This window comes from Lampris incognitus, unplaced genomic scaffold, assembly GCF_029633865.1.
Source record: "Lampris incognitus isolate fLamInc1 unplaced genomic scaffold, fLamInc1.hap2 scaffold_255, whole genome shotgun sequence".
In the NCBI taxonomy this organism is placed as follows: Eukaryota; Metazoa; Chordata; class Actinopteri; order Lampriformes; family Lampridae; genus Lampris; species Lampris incognitus.
This window is the reverse complement of record NW_026611213.1, coordinates 5,491-21,567: the sequence shown is the minus strand read 5'-3', so window position 1 is coordinate 21,567 and position 16,077 is coordinate 5,491. Positions and strand designations below refer to the sequence as shown.

General features: G+C 53.4%; 1 protein-coding gene across 1 annotated transcript; it reads left to right on the top strand.

Annotated features, from left to right (window-relative positions):
• Positions 1–11,429: 11,429 nt before the first annotated feature.
• On the top strand, positions 11,430–15,840 carry LOC130133241 (ETS domain-containing transcription factor ERF-like; the record flags this gene model as incomplete). Its single annotated transcript, XM_056301965.1, has 3 exons — positions 11,430–11,490; positions 12,359–12,593; positions 15,663–15,840. Coding segments are annotated over exons 1-3 (474 nt in total), but the record flags the coding sequence as incomplete, so codon positions are not given.
• Between the last annotated feature and the right edge of the window lie 237 nt (positions 15,841–16,077).

The following is a 16,077-nucleotide window of genomic DNA, read 5'->3' as shown; positions in this document are numbered from 1 at the left end:
GCTGATCTTGAATTGCAACTTGCATCAGGCTCGTGGGCCTGCAGGTCCGACTTGCGTGGACTCCGGGCCGCCTGGTACGACTTGCACATGGGGCTTGGACCCCGTTGATATCAAGCAGCAGGTCTAGTTTGTATTATGTTTCCCTCCATGAAGCACTTAAGGCTCTTGAAAAGTTCTGTATAAAGAAAATGCATTATTATTACTGCATGGTCCTCTTATATCTGTTTTCCTAGAAGTCACAGTAAATCCAGAAAAAAACCCCACACGGTTAAGATGAGAATAAGTGGACGTAAACCAAGTAAGAAGGTGAAGGCCATTTCCAAGAGCCTAAGAGACAGCTTGTGGTAATGTGACAGTTTAGTAGGCCATAGCAGGGTCATCTCAAAACATGCATGTACAAAAACTGAGAGTAAATGGGTATAGGCACTACAACGTACTGTAATCCTGACAATCAAGGACCATGCTGGGGGCTTGGGGGAGAGGCTGAAGTGCTTCCGAGCAGCAGTAATGAAAATCAACGGGAAAACGGTGATATGAAATTGATGTGTTTAAACATGAAAAATTAGGTCTAAAGGTAGTTTATTTTGGCCACTGTTTCCACAAGAAAAACAAACTTACAAACAAAATAACGTTCATTGCCTGCTAAAGGGCTCGCTGAAACTAGGCATGTGACAAGGCTGAGCCCTTTGGAGGCCCAATACATGAAATGAAACTTATTTGTTGGTTTGCTTGTTTTTAAAATAAATGACCTTTGCATATTGCAATCCTGTTGACCATCCAGGGCATTAGCACTGGTATGGGGCCTGAATTGCTTCTCAGGTCTGAAAAGAGAGAGCGTGCATTTCATCAGGAAAATAAGCTGCAAAGTAGGCCAAATTTACTAGTTGGGTTGTAAATTAGTCAAAATGATGACCTTAAATTATGTTTTTCAATATTTCCACAAAAACAGACAAAAAAAAAACCTAAAGACCTTTCATTCCATGTGTTGGGCCTCCAAAGGGCTCCCCGAAAGTCAGCCTGTGTCCATGAAATGTGAAAATTAAAACTTTATCGTAGGACTACACCAAACACATTGTTAGAAAGGTCTGGACCTTTAGAGTAACATTATTTCAGCCTGAAGATGGTGAATGGCTCCTGCTTCGAAATATTGACCTCTGACCCTTGACCTCAGTGCATGTTGGGAGGCTTGTCATTCAGCAAAAGAACGGGGCTGCAGACAGGGGACCAACTGTTAAATATGGCCAAAATTAATTTTCACCCACTTAACAATTAGATGCTTAAAATCTGATCACACAAATGTGTTTCCCGTCTCCTTAAACCTCTCAGTGTACTCTCAACTCAGTATTTACAACTTCCAATTCTAGGAAATACCCTAATATTTTTAAAAACTACAATTTCCTTGAGCAGTATCATGTAGCTTGATATAAATCCGCACCACAGTTGTAGTATTTCTTCCAGTCTGCAAAATAGGGTCGTAAACAGGGTCGTAATATATATATATCAGATATTTACTGCAGCTGAAACATAAATTACACTACATTTAGGTAGTTTATTTGAACAAAAGCATACAAATGTTGATTTCTTTAGGATATTTTAGCAAGTATTGTAGAAACGCATTTTTTGGGGTCACGTTCAAGGTCGGTGGGAGCCATGTAACACTTCAGAGTGTATTTAAGGAGCTTTAGGCCTATATGTATTTGTTTTTATTATAGTTTCCAAATGTTTGTTTGTTCACCCCACATGCTATACTGAACTGCCCCTGCGTGCTTAGAAATCCAAAGAAGAAGAAGAAGGAATACGTCATCCTTGGGGCCCTCTAAATACGTTTTTTTATTGAAAGAACATCATCAGACAGTTACATAAAATAACACAAATAACATAACAGCTCAGATAACTACACAACACAAAGACAGGGACTCAAACAACATGGAGACTACGTGGTTTCAACAATAGCAGCGTCCATTGCAATCACCATAGCAATGATAGATGAAATGATGAAACGTTGCATCCTAACAATGTTCTGGCCTGAAAGGATCTTCGCAATAACTAACGACCTAATTGAAGATTGGGAAAATAAAATGCACATTTCTCGCTCGAAATGTCATCAAAATGCACTTTAATGCCGAAACTATCTTAAACAATATTGCATTTTCTTCTGAGAATAAAAGGAATATCAGCCATTTCTGTTTTTGCAGAAAGAAACTTGTCTTGCGACGGGGATGCAGGCCATTAGAAAATAATACGCCAAAAAAAAAAATCCCCCCAAAAATAAACAAAACCACAGGCATCTCATGCCTAGGCGAGGCAATAGGGCATCTCGTGCCTAGGCGAGGCAATAGGGCATCTCGTGCCTAGGTGAGGCAATAGGGCATCTCATGCCTAGGCGAGGCAATAGGGCATCTCATGGCTAGGCGAGGCAATAGGGCACCTCATGCCTAGGCGAGGCAATAGGGCATCTCATGCCTAGGTGAGGCAATAGGGCATCTCCTGCCTAGGCGAGGCAATAGGGCATCTCATGCCTAGTTGAGGCAATAGGGCATCTCATGCCTAGGTGAGGCAATAGGGCATCTTATGCCTAGGCGAGGTAATAGGGCATCTCGTGCCTAGGCGAGGCAATAGGGCATCTCATGCCTAGGCGAGGCAATAGGGCATCTCATGGCTAGGCGAGGCAATAGGGCATCTCGTGCCTAGGCGAGGCAATAGGGCATCTCGTGCCTAGGCGAGGCAATAGGGCATCTCGTGCCTAGGCGAGGCAATAGGGCATCTCATGGCTAGGCGAGGCAATAGGGCATCTCGTGCCTAGGCGAGGCAATAGGGCATCTCGTGCCTAGGCGAGGCAATAGGGCATCTCATGCCTAGGTGAGGCAATAGGGCATCTCCTGCCTAGGCGAGGCAATAGGGCATCTCATGCCTAGTTGAGGCAATAGGGCATCTCATGCCTAGGTGAGGCAATAGGGCATCTTATGCCTAGGCGAGGCCATAGGGCCTCTCATGCCTAGGTGAGACAATAGGGCATCTCATGCCTAGGCGAGGCGATAGGGCATCTCCTGCCTAGTTGAGACAATAGGGCATCTTATGCCTAGGCGAGGCGATAGGAGACACTGACACAGTATCCTGCCCTGCGATGGCCTGGCGGCCTGTCCAGGGTGTCTCCCCGCCTGCCTCCCAGTGACTGCTGGGATAGGCTCCAGCATCCCCGCGACCCTGAGAGCAGGATAAGCAGTTCGGATAACGGACGGATGGATGGACACGGTGTTCTCTAGTGGACCGTTGTGTGTATTACATGTGTTGGCGCGATACTGGGTTGCCATTAACATCATTTTTTGGGTCAGATTTCTATTTGGCAAAAAAGATGGAAGTTGTCCAGTATGTTTAGAAGACAGCCTGGTAATCGAAACCAGACTTATCGGTAAGATTAAACACAAACTGCACATATGAACAATTAAGGGCCATCTTGGTGACAAGACATGTTCTTTTTTTGGGGGGGGGGTTGATTTTTCCCTTTGACATTCGGATGGACAAGGTTCTTCTTCGTCTCTCTCTCTCTCTCTGACCGTAACACAACCCCCCACCCCCCACCCCCACCCCACCTTCCTTCACAGCTCTCCCCTCCTCATTTCTCTCCTCTCCTTCGCTCCTTCTCCTCTAACAAACCCATAGCAGAGTCCCTCTGTTCTTCCACCCCGAGGCTGACCAGTGTGTCAGAGCTAACCAGGGAGAGGAACAGAGAGAGAGAGCGAGAGAGAGAGAGAAGGAAGGGGGTAGAGAGCGAGGGTTCAGTTGGGCCTTTTTCAGGGGCAACCACAAAAAAAAAAAAGAAAAGGGGAAGATGAGACAGATGTACAGAGTCTGTTTCATCTAGTGGCAAAAGAGAGAGCGGGAGAGGCCAGACTCTTCACGCCTCTCATGTTTTTTGTGTTTTTCTCTTCCCTCGCCAATCTTCTTCTTCTTCTTCTTTTTTTTTTATCACCCGCCACCCGTCTTTCGTTCCGCCTTCAGACAGCGCTGGAGACGTGATGTTGCTCGTGTGTCACGCTGTCCCCCCGTCCACCCTCCAACCAGTCACTCACTCCGCAAAATCTCCTGCACGCCCGGAAACCGAAACGGCCCGCCCCGCTTCCAGCTCACCCCCCCCCTGCAGCTCCTGCTGACCCCCGCGTGCCGAGCAGCGCCGGCGGTGGCTCCGGTACCCGGCCTAACCCGAGCGGACGCACCCGCTTGTTCTTGTGAGCTTGGGTCAGAGTGGACGGCTGTACTCCCGTTGGGTCGTCCACTGAGGACGCTGTGTCCCCCGTAACAAATCGATGGCTTCATCAGCCGCCTCACGGAGACGCGCCACCTCCGCTGCCGCCAAGTCTCACACTAACTAAGCACACTTGTTACCGCTGGATTCGTCACCCACTCGGGGTAACGAGCGCCCATAATCCGGTTCCGCCGGCCTACATTCAGGACACGCGGACCAGCCGGTGTAGCCCACACCGAGTTTCACGAGTCTCACCGAGGGGGCCGCCACATTTGAAGCTAGCGCCAGACAGAGGCGGGAGGCCGGAGCGTGTTAGTTTTGCTCCTTTGTGCGTTGGTCCGACTCCGCTTGGGTCCGGTTCCGCCGGCCCACATTCAGGACACGCGGACCAGCCGGTGTAGCCCACACCGACGCCCTCGCCGAGTTTCACGAGTCTCACCGAGGGGGCCGCCACATTTGAAGCTAGCGCCAGACAGAGGCGGGAGGCCGGAGCGTGCTAGTTTTGCTCCTTTGTGCGTTGGTCCGACTCCGCTTGGGTCCGGTTCCGCCGGCCCACATTCAGGACACGCCGACCAGCCGGTGTAGCCCACACCGACGCCCTCGCCGAGTTTCACGAGTCTCACCGAGGGGGCCGCCGCATTTGAAGCTAGCGCCAGACAGAGGCGGGAGGCCGGAGCGTGTTAGTTTTGCTCCTTTGTGCGTTGGTCCGACTCCGCTTGGGTCCGGTTCCGCCGGCCCACATTCAGGACACGCGGACCAGCCGGTGTAGCCCACACCGACGCCCTCGCCGAGTTTCACGAGTCTCACCGAGGGGGCCGCCACATTTGAAGCTAGCGCCAGACAGAGGCGGGAGGCCGGAGAGTGTTAGTTTTGCTCCTTTGTGCGTTGATCCGACTCCGCTTGGGTCCGGTTCCGCCGGCCCACATTCAGGACACGCGGACCAGCCGGTGTAGCCCACACCGACGCCCTCGCCGAGTTTTACGAGTCTCACCGAGGGGGCCGCCACATTTGAAGCTAGCGCCAGACAGAGGCGGGAGGCCGGAGCGTGCTAGTTTTGCTCCTTTGTGCGTTGGTCCGACTCCGCTTGGGTCCGGTTCCGCCGGCCCACATTCAGGACACGCGGACCAGCCGGTGTAGCCCACACCGACGCCCTCGCCGAGTTTCACGAGTCTCACCGAGGGGGCCGCCGCATTTGAAGCTAGCGCCAGACAGAGGCGGGAGGCCGGAGCGTGCTAGTTTTGCTCCTTTGTGCGTTGGTCCGACTCCGCTTGGGTCCAGTTCCGCCGGCCCACATTCAGGACACGCGGACCAGCCGGTGTAGCCCACACCGACGCCCTCGCCGAGTTTCACGAGTCTCACCGAGGGGGCCGCCACATTTGAAGCTAGCGCCAGACAGAGGCGGGAGGCCGGAGCGTGCTAGTTTTGCTCCTTTGTGCGTTGGTCCGACTCCGCTTGGGTCCGGTTCCGCCGGCCCACATTCAGGACACGCCGACCAGCCGGTGTAGCCCACACCGACGCCCTCGCCGAGTTTCACGAGTCTCACCGAGGGGGCCGCCACATTTGAAGCTAGCGCCAGACAGAGGCGGGAGGCCGGAGCGTGTTAGTTTTGCTCCTTTGTGCGTTGATCCGACTCCGCTTGGGTCCGGTTCCGCCGGCCCACATTCAGGACACGCCGACCAGCCGGTGTAGCCCACACCGACGCCCTCGCCGAGTTTCACGAGTCTCACCGAGGGGGCCGCCGCATTTGAAGCTAGCGCCAGACAGAGGCGGGAGGCCGGAGCGTGCTAGTTTTGCTCCTTTGTGCGTTGGTCCGACTCCGCTTGGGTCCGGTTCCGCCGGCCCACATTCAGGACACGCCGACCAGCCGGTGTAGCCCACACCGACGCCCTCGCCGAGTTTCACGAGTCTCACCGAGGGGGCCGCCACATTTGAAGCTAGCGCCAGACAGAGGCGGGAGGCCGGAGCGTGTTAGTTTTGCTCCTTTGTGCGTTGATCCGACTCCGCTTGGGTCCGGTTCCGCCGGCCCACATTCAGGACACGCCGACCAGCCGGTGTAGCCCACACCGACGCCCTCGCCGAGTTTCACGAGTCTCACCGAGGGGGCCGCCGCATTTGAAGCTAGCGCCAGACAGAGGCGGGGAGGCCGGAGCGTGCTAGTTTTGCTCCTTTGTGCGTTGGTCCGACTCCGCTTGGGTCCGGTTCCGCCGGCCCACATTCAGGACACGCCGACCAGCCGGTGTAGCCCACACCGACGCCCTCGCCGAGTTTCACGAGTCTCACCGAGGGGGCCGCCGCATTTGAAGCTAGCGCCAGACAGAGGCGGGAGGCCGGAGCGTGTTAGTTTTGCTCCTTTGTGCGTTGGTCCGACTCCGCTTGGGTCCGGTTCCGCCGGCCCACATTCAGGACACGCGGACCAGCCGGTGTAGCCCACACCGACGCCCTCGCCGAGTTTCACGAGTCTCACCGAGGGGGCCGCCACATTTGAAGCTAGCGCCAGACAGAGGCGGGGAGGCCGGAGCGTGTTAGTTTTGCTCCTTTGTGCGTTGGTCCGACTCCGCTTGGGTCCGGTTCCGCCGGCCCACATTCAGGACACGCGGACCAGCCGGTGTAGCCCACACCGACGCCCTCGCCGAGTTTCACGAGTCTCACCGAGGGGGCCGCCACATTTGAAGCTAGCGCCGCCACATTTGAAGCTAGCGCCAGACAGAGGCGGGAGGCCGGAGCGTGTTAGTTTTGCTCCTTTGTGCGTTGATCCGACTCCGCTTGGGTCCGGTTCCGCCGGCCCACATTCAGGACACGCCGACCAGCCGGTGTAGCCCACACCGACGCCGTCGCCGAGTTTCACGAGTCTCACCGAGGGGGCCGCCACATTTGAAGCTAGCGCCAGACAGAGGCGGGGAGGCCGGAGCGTGCTAGTTTTGCTCCTTTGTGCGTTGGTCCGACTCCGCTTGGGTCCGGTTCCGCCGGCCCACATTCAGGACACGCCGACCAGCCGGTGTAGCCCACACCGACGCCCTCGCCGAGTTTCACGAGTCTCACCGAGGGGGCCGCCGCATTTGAAGCTAGCGCCAGACAGAGGCGGGGAGGCCGGAGCGTGCTAGTTTTGCTCCTTTGTGCGTTGAAATGCAGTTGTGCGGCTGCGGCGGCGTGGCTCGGCGCCCTCGGTGCCCGTTCCCCGTCGTCGTCGTGCGGTCGATCGTCCGCACGGTGTCTCGCCGACGGCCCCCCGTGTTAGAGGCGGGCCTTGTTATCTGGACCTTGGTGTCCACAGGCACGCGTTTTCCGCGTATCCCTCCCCCCCGTTGTGCGCTCTGGCTTTTTGTCGGCGTGCAGGTATGCACGTATGCGTGCCCTCGCTCCACCAGTACGCCGGTCTCTTAATCTCTCGTAAACAAAGTGCGTTCTCTCCTCTCGGCTCGGCGAGATGTGTGTTAGTGTGTCTGTATTGATTCGGTCCGTATCTTTGGGCTCTCCTGTCTCGTTGTGTGTGCGTGCGCTGCTGTCTTTGTGCGATCGCCGTGTGTGTCTGCTACCTGTACGCGGACTCATGCGTGCGTGCCGGATCTGCTGGCGAAGTGTGTGTTTTGCCGTGCATGTGCAATCCATTAGTCTGTCTCTGCGCCTCTGTATCTGACAGAGGGTGTGTGCGTGTGTGAGTGTGTGTGTGTGTGTGTGAGTGTGTGCGTGTGTGCGTGTGTGTGTGTGTGTGTGTGTGAGTGTGTGTGTGCATCAGGAGCGAGCAGTATTCCCTGGGCTGCTAGTTATAATGTTTCTGGGGGTGATGGGGGGAACTTGAAAGCCCTGTGCTGCCCAAATCAAAACTAACAAGGAAATGATGGGGGCTCCTTTATCTCCTCTCTGGCCTGGGGGGCCGAGGGGGGGTAAGAGAGAGAGAGAGAGAGAGAGAGAGAGATCAGGGATGGAGGGAAGGAGGGTGGAGGACAAGAGAAGGATGTGTGTGTGTGTGTGTGTGTGTGAGGGGAGGGGAGGGGTGGAGGGGGGGGGGGGGTTGGTGGAGGGGGGGGGCAGCCTGGCTTCCTCTTTGATTTGTAAAAAATGCATTACCTCCGAAATCAAACGGAAAATTACTGTGCTGAAACAAAACACACAGAGCAGGAGAGAGGGAGAGAGAGAGAAAAGGAGCGGGGCCCGGCTGGGAGAGAGGGGGGGGGGAGGGGGGGGAGGGTGAGAAAACAGTGGATAGGTGTGCGGATAGAAAAAGAGGAGGGAAAAAGGAAAAGGGGGTTCACCTGTATGGATATGCCGGCTGATAGGGGTGTAGATTTGGAGGCGGTGCGTAGGTGGCGCCGGCGCTAAGTTGGAAAGGCCCTGACGGATAGGGGAGCCCCCCCCCACCCCCCCCACCCCACCCCCCCGATATATAAGACCCTCCAATGGGGCTGGTTTATATACATGCCGTGGTCCATAGGAAGATGGCAAATGAAACAGATGATGCAGTATTGATGACCACCAACCCCCCCCCTCCCCCCCCCACATGCCCACGGGGGAGGTGAACGGCGTTGCTACCGCGAGCACGAAGAGCGTCTCCCTCTCTTCTTTAAAGACCCGTACCTGGGCCCTCCGAGGCCCCGTACGAACCGCGAGAAAGGAGGAACGCTTTGAAACGGACCGGGCTTCTTACCGGGCCGAGTCCGCGGTCCGGACCGGCAGCGGCGCCGTGAGCACGTCTCCGCCTTTGTTGCACCGCGCGCTCGTAACGTTCTTCGGCTCGCGCGAACCAGGCGGCTCTGAGTACCGATGCGGCGGCCCCCGAATCGAAAAAGGCCCCCCCCCATCTGAAGGATTATTACAGCTGTTACTCGTTACCGGGGGAGACGGGCCGCCGTCGGAGGCTCGTCTCTTGAAGGAAGGGATGAAGAAGAAAGGAATAACAGTATGAATGATACACCAAAAAAAAGAAAAGCGGGAGCGAGACAGAAAGCATGCCGAATCCGTGTTCGAAGACAGAAAGGGCGGCCCGAAAAACAAGAAAGATGAAGGGAGGGTGGAAGGGGGAGGGAGGGAGGCAGGGAGAGCGGGAAGGGCCACATAGTCCAAAGACTAGAAAGAGGGTAGGGGAGAGAGGAGGAGATCGAGCGAGTTAGTGAGGGAGAGCGAGGGAGAGAGAGTTGGCGAGCGAGGGAGAGAGAGTGAGAAATGCCCGGAGTTAGCAATAATAATTTATACAAACACACCTTAATAATTCACGTTTCATTCCAATGCTGGAGGGAAAATCCAAAATTCACAGAGCATAATTAAATAGAGGCAGAGTGGAGGGAGAGCCGGGGAGGCCGGCATTAAAGATAGCGCCGTACCAGCAGGGCATCTCTTCCATCGGAGCTTTGTAAAACAACCCTGATGAAACTGTAATATCCAAACTTGATCCCGTCTCCTGGTCCCGCCGCTCGTCGCGGAAACGCGGCCTCCCGTCGGCAGATGTCCGCGCGCAATTATTCATGAGACATTATCATTAGCCGGGGCCGGGCGAGGAGGAGGAGGAGGAGGAGGAGGTGGCTGCTGTCGTCGAGCCCAGGTGTGCCCGTGTCGCCCCGGCTGGCAGGTAAAACGAGTTGAGAGGCAACCAGGAGGCCGGGGGCTCGGCGGCTCCTTTCAGTAGGGGTGCTGGGTTGAGCCCCTTGAAATGGAAAGCGAACGCACTGCTGAGAGCACGTATAACGACTACACGTCCACCGCCGTGGTTGTTTTGTGGGCGCCTTGGATGAATTTGTGTTAGACGTTGTGACTTGGAAACACAATGGTTGGTGCTTTTGTTGAGCAACGCAGCTCTGCGGTAACGTTGTGTGATGAGGAACCCTGGTTTGTTAGATAATTATAATTATTTAAACCGTCCTTTGGTGGTTACGTATCCAGCCATTATCCGAGCCGCTTATCCTGCTCTCAGGGATGCTGGAGCCTATCCCAGCAGTCATTGGGCGGCAGGGGTGGAGACACCCTGGACAGGCCGCCGGGCCATCACACAGGGCCCACACACACACCCATTCATACCTAGGGACAATTAAGTATGGCTGATTCAGCTGACCTACATGTCTTTGGACATGGGGAGAACATGCAAACTCCACACAGAGGACGACCCGGGACGACCCCCAAGGTTGGACTACCCCGGGGCTCGAACCCGGGACCTTCTTGCTTGTGAGGCGACCGCGCTAACCACTGCGCCACCGTGCCGCCCGTGGTTACAAATGTTTATGCTTATTATTGTGGCCTTTATGTTATTTGTAGGTTTCGTTGTCGCACATCCATACTTGCTGCCTCGATAATAACAGTCGTCTGGCTCACGTACGTCTTTTGTTATTTTTAAGTCACGTTGTCCCGAGGTAGAAACGAGCCATATCGTTCATTAGACCTGCCTTTTTATACTTTTTCATAGGTCTCTTAAATATTTCTCATTCATGAATGCAGTATTAGGATGTCCACCGTGTTGCATCAGATGCAGCCTCCGGTGGCCGCGCAAAGATCACACTCGCTCGCTCACCTGGCCTCTGCCGAAAAACATATAAAACACCACCTTCTTACATTCCACATTGATTTAAGGTATGATTTGAATCCGCGCCTTCCCGTCAGATCTTCACGCAATCTCCCAAGTTCTCGAGTTTTCTTCTTCTTCTTCTTGTTTTTTTTGTTTTTTTACCAGCTCTAATTTCAACAAAGTTTGCGCTTTCCACCCCTCCCCTCCAACTCTAGAATAAACTGACGCGGCAGCGGGTCGCACCAGATTCTTCGAAAGCTCCTTTTTTTTGGCTTTGAGAATTCAGGCTCTGTGTTTATATGTCCCTTGAAAAAGGTCAAGCTGAGTATCAGTCATCGTCGTGTTTTGCTGCACGTTGATGACATCTTGATATGGGGTGGTACGATTGAGGAGCACGAACAGAGGTTGAAAATGGCACTAGACGCGGCCAGAAAGAGACCGAGTGCAGGCAAATGTCAGCACAGACGAGCAGAAATCACTTCTCTTGGTGAAAAGCTGACACGAGGTGGTGTCCAAACCGACCAAAGCGAAGTCGCGGCCATTAGGCATGTGCCAGCACCAACCGACAAAGAGGGTGTTCAGAGATTTCTTGGTAGGGTAAACTATCACACAATCACGGTTGGTGTTTGCTCACATCTTTGTCCCATTCTTCAACCCCTACCCCCTTTCCCCCTCTTTTACTACAGGTGTTGTGGAGGCATGGACTGTAACTGCGTCAGTGATCTGCTACTTCCCCCGATGCCCACCCTCTGGACACCAGGTCAGTCTCATGGGGTGGATTTGGAGGGGTGGGGGGGGGGGGTTTGAGGCAGCGAAACAGGCACGTAGTAGGCATGTTCATCTGAATCCCCTTGCCCTTTGCGGCCAGTTAGGCGGTTGCGTCAGGTCTGCCAGAAGTAGTTTATTTCATCTTAAAAAAAAATAGCCTAAAATTTGCAGATGTCTCTGAATATACTGCTAAAACGAGACCCAGGTGTGTAAGTTGGCTGAAACTGGACACCTGTAACTTTAAAAAAAAAAATTCTCTTCGATAATACTTGAGAAACTAGAGTATCATCAGCCTCGGGACCGGTGAAGGGAAAAGTTCAGCGATGTTTCAGTACTACTACTGTGGCTTAAAGACGAGTGAGAGTATTTTTCCAGAGTATTCCCGGTGTAACCCTACCTACACCCCTCCAAAAAAAGAAAAAAAGATGTCGTCCGCACATATACGGCGACGAGAAAATTACGCGTCGGCCTCGACCCGGCTGCCAGCTGGAGTTCTTCGGTGTCTTTATGAGGCTAGTTAGTGCCAGCGTTACTTAAAGGGAAGAGTCAAAGAGATACTTAATTCTATTAGATGTGGGTTCCTTGAGAATTGAGGCTCCAGATGCATCAATCAGATCTCTCCCAGTGAGCTGTCATCATCCCACTGACCAATCTGTTGAGGCCAGAGGGCATTAGTGCAGACTAACATTGCTCAAGGCACGCGCTGTGATATTAAACACATCATCCCTCAACTCCACCATCTCATCACTCATCAGTCATCCAGACAGCTAACCCCCATGGCGAGTGCCAGAATAACAAGAGAAGAAAAAAAAAATAGGCCCTAACCCCACCCTCCCACTTTCCTACACCCATCTGTTCAGGCATCGCCTTCCCCGACTGGGCCTACAAGCCTGAGTCGAGCCCCGGGTCCAGACAGATCCAGCTGTGGCATTTCATCCTGGAGCTGCTCCAGAAGGAGGAGTACCAGGGAGTGATCGCCTGGCAGGGAGACTATGGGGAGTTCGTCATTAAGGACCCGGATGAGGTGGCCCGCTTGTGGGGGATAAGGAAATGCAAACCTCATATGAACTATGACAAGCTGAGTAGGGCGCTGAGGTGAGGACAAGACACGTCTGATTATTTTTTTTTTTTTTTGGTGTACATCCATGTCTTTGTGCTTGTGCTTAGGTGTGTGTGTGTGTGTGTGTGTGTGTGTGTGTGTGTGTGTGTGTGTGTGTGTGTGTGAACATGATCGCTCGGCGTCCTTAGACAACACCTACGTCAGGGGTGCCCAACTCCGGCCCGGAGTTGGGCACCCCTGCCCTACGTTTTGAATCTCCCTCGATAAACACCAACCGTTATGAAATAAATGAAGCTGTTTTATCAGACATCGTCTCCATAAGTTAGGACAGTGTTTACCATGGTCACAGTGGATCCACACTTAGACCCCGTTTACACTTGGTTTTAAAATGCGCCTTTTTTGGCGATCGGATCACAAGCGGACAGCGCCAAATACAAGTGTAAACGACCAGCGAAACGTTTTGTGAGCCGGTTACTCAAACCACTTGCCGAGGTGGTCTGGGACGCATTTGACCACATGTCTTTCGTAGCGTAAACGCCAATGCGTCCTGATGCGTCCCCGACAAGGACAGAACAGGAAATCTTCTTCTTCGGAGTAACGAAATCTGATCCGCAAGTGGATTTGGAGACGCGTGATAGACACGGGCGTGTCTCGCCGTCCACTTGTGATCCGATCGCCCAAGGCGCATTTTAAAACCAAGTGTAAACGGGGTACACGTCGCCGTCTCTCTAATCCACGTCAGTGTAAACTAACAGACACCGGTGAGGCTTTTCCTGTTGTCTCGTTGAAACGCGCCGAAACAAAGTCCACATCAACCGCAAGGTTGATCGTGGCAACAAACGGCAATAAATTATTGACTCTCGAATCTCCCGGGGAACGTCAATGCCCACCTCCTATTTCCTCCCATCCGTGGACATCCTAATGGAAGGTTCACCATTGAGCCGCCGAGTGAAAAATCCAATAGGGTTTTGGAAATTAAGCTGAAAATGTTCGGACTCTCGGAGAATTTTCAAGTCTTCCCTCCGCTCCCTGTGGGGGGGGGGGGAGTTCAGAAACCTGCCTATAAGCTCATTAAAGACAAAGTGTTATTGCCTGATAATATACTACATACTTAAATAGCACTTTACCCCTCTCCCACACAGTTCTCTTATGCAAATGGCGGTACGCGAAATCGCTCCCCCCGCCGCTTTGCTTTAGCCTCTTGTTAATGGGGGCTGTCGTAAGGGCCTAATTGTTATGAATTGGCTGGGGCCATAATTAGCCTTCTTGATTAGCCTCACTTAATTGCTCAATTAGGGGCCGTGGCACAATTGCCACGCAAAGCAAAACACATACACTTCATCGCGCCGGGCCCCACCGCTGTGGACTCACGCTGCTCTACGCTGCGTGTTGGCTGATGTAGTGTATCTGCATAATGAGGCGGCGGTTACCGATATTTAATGCTAAGCTGGCGTGATGTACTCCCACACTGGGTGCAGCGTGCCCGCACACACACACACACACACACACATTTGCACACACACACACATTTGCACACACCGGGGGTCGTTTTAAAAACCCATAAACAGACACCCGACGCACACTCGGGTTAAAAAAGGAGCTCCGTTTTCACCGGAACAAGTCCCCCAGATTTGCAGCGTTCGCTCCCTGCCTGCTCCTCCTCCTCTCTCCTCCCCCCCTCCTTTTGGCAACTCTCGCCTCCACACCTGCGCCAGATGGCGGAGGCGGCGCACTGCACCTTTGCCGCTGAACCCGGCATCCTGGCAGGCTGTGGATGGTGATACCTCCGCGGGTGGCGCAGGAAGCTGGCGCGGTGACGGCTCGACGTGCCCGGCGGGACACACCCGGGGTCGTCACCTCGGAGACCTCGCTTGTTGCCCCGCTCCTCGCTCGGTGAAAATCGACAGCTTCTCCTGTGCCACGCGCGTCTCGCCTCGTTCGGGGGGGTGTGCGTTGGGTTTTCCTATCGATACCGTCGCCACTCGGGGGGGGGGGGGGACGAGTCGTTGTGAAACTTCGTTTTCAGCACTTTAATGTGTAATATTTAAACACGTCATGTAAATCCTTTCCAGTTTCTACGTTGTGTATCGATAGAATTTGCCGAGCGCCTTCGGAACGTATGCCCGGGAACGGCGGCAACGAGACGTTAGTACACGACCTCTCGTTTTACACGACCTCTCGTTTTACGACACATTGGACGTTGGCGCTTCGGTACCTTCTGATCTCCTTAAATCGACGCCGAAACTGAAAATTTAGTGCGGCCCTGTTTTGCAGTAGCTGTCACGGGGTACTTGTACGTACCCTCTGATTTTCCCGAGTCTTGTGTTTAGCCTCTTGACTTGTCCGTCAACGGGGATTATCGTGTGTGGACGCCCAGCAGGCCTCAAAAACAAAACCTGTCAAAGGGCGGATGACTTCCTCTGCGGACCAACGGGCCATCCATACCCGGGGCCTCGTGTATCAGTCGTTACTATGGGCAGATTTGTGCTTACACACCCATGGGATAGTGTAGCCCTCAAGATGGTCTGACAGGCAGAAGCAGAGCATGATGGTTATTTGTAATTCCTTCCTCCTAACATCTGTTGTCTACCTCTTGCGGCGAGCGATCACCCAGGCCTGCGAAGACGCCAGTGTTAGCCGACCGGTGTCTAAATTCAGGGGTCACCCAGTTTCTGGTCTCTGAGACAAACTTCAGGGCTTAAAAATCCCATGGGTGTGTACACACAAACCTGCCCACAGTAACGATTGAGGCCCCTGGAGAGGAGATGGGGACCACCAGGTACTCCCCCTACCGAAACACAATGATCACTCAACCTTGTTGAGGCATCAGCTGTGCTCCTACGACCTCCATAGGTTACATAACTGATGATGATGATGATGGTGATGATGATGATAGGGTATTGAACTGTAGCAGCTAGACTTGAATCGATTCATGGAACGAGTGTATCGGTAAAAGTGTTTGGAAGTCACCACAGATGTAGCCCTGCCAGACGTTGACGTGTCGTTTTAATACAGCCGCTGTCCTTTTCTGTTTTTCTCTCTCTACACCCCCTCATGTCACCCCCTCCCCGTATCCCCCCACCCCCCCCCCACCCTGTCCACAGGTACTACTACAACAAGCGCATTTTGCACAAAACCAAAGGGAAGCGCTTCACCTACAAGTTTAACTTCAGTAAGGTGGTGTTGGTGAATTACCCCCTCCTGGACATGTCCAATTCTCCTTTCCTGCTGGCCCAGAACCACTTCAACGGGGGCTCCGCTGTGCCCGACTGCAGCCCGGAGGTACTTAGGCAGCACGGAGTGAACCGGGGGGAGGGATTTCCTATGCAAAGCACCTTGTGAAACTGATATTTGGTGTCACGTTTAGCTGTACCATCTGTGTAGATCTGGGGGGTGGGGGGGGTGGGGGTGGGGGGTCACGACCCCTCCAAAAGTGTTTTTGAGTGAGTGTGTCTAAAAATATATATGTTGTTATGAGACGTTAAAGATTTTGGATTGCTTTTCATTAGCATTATAATC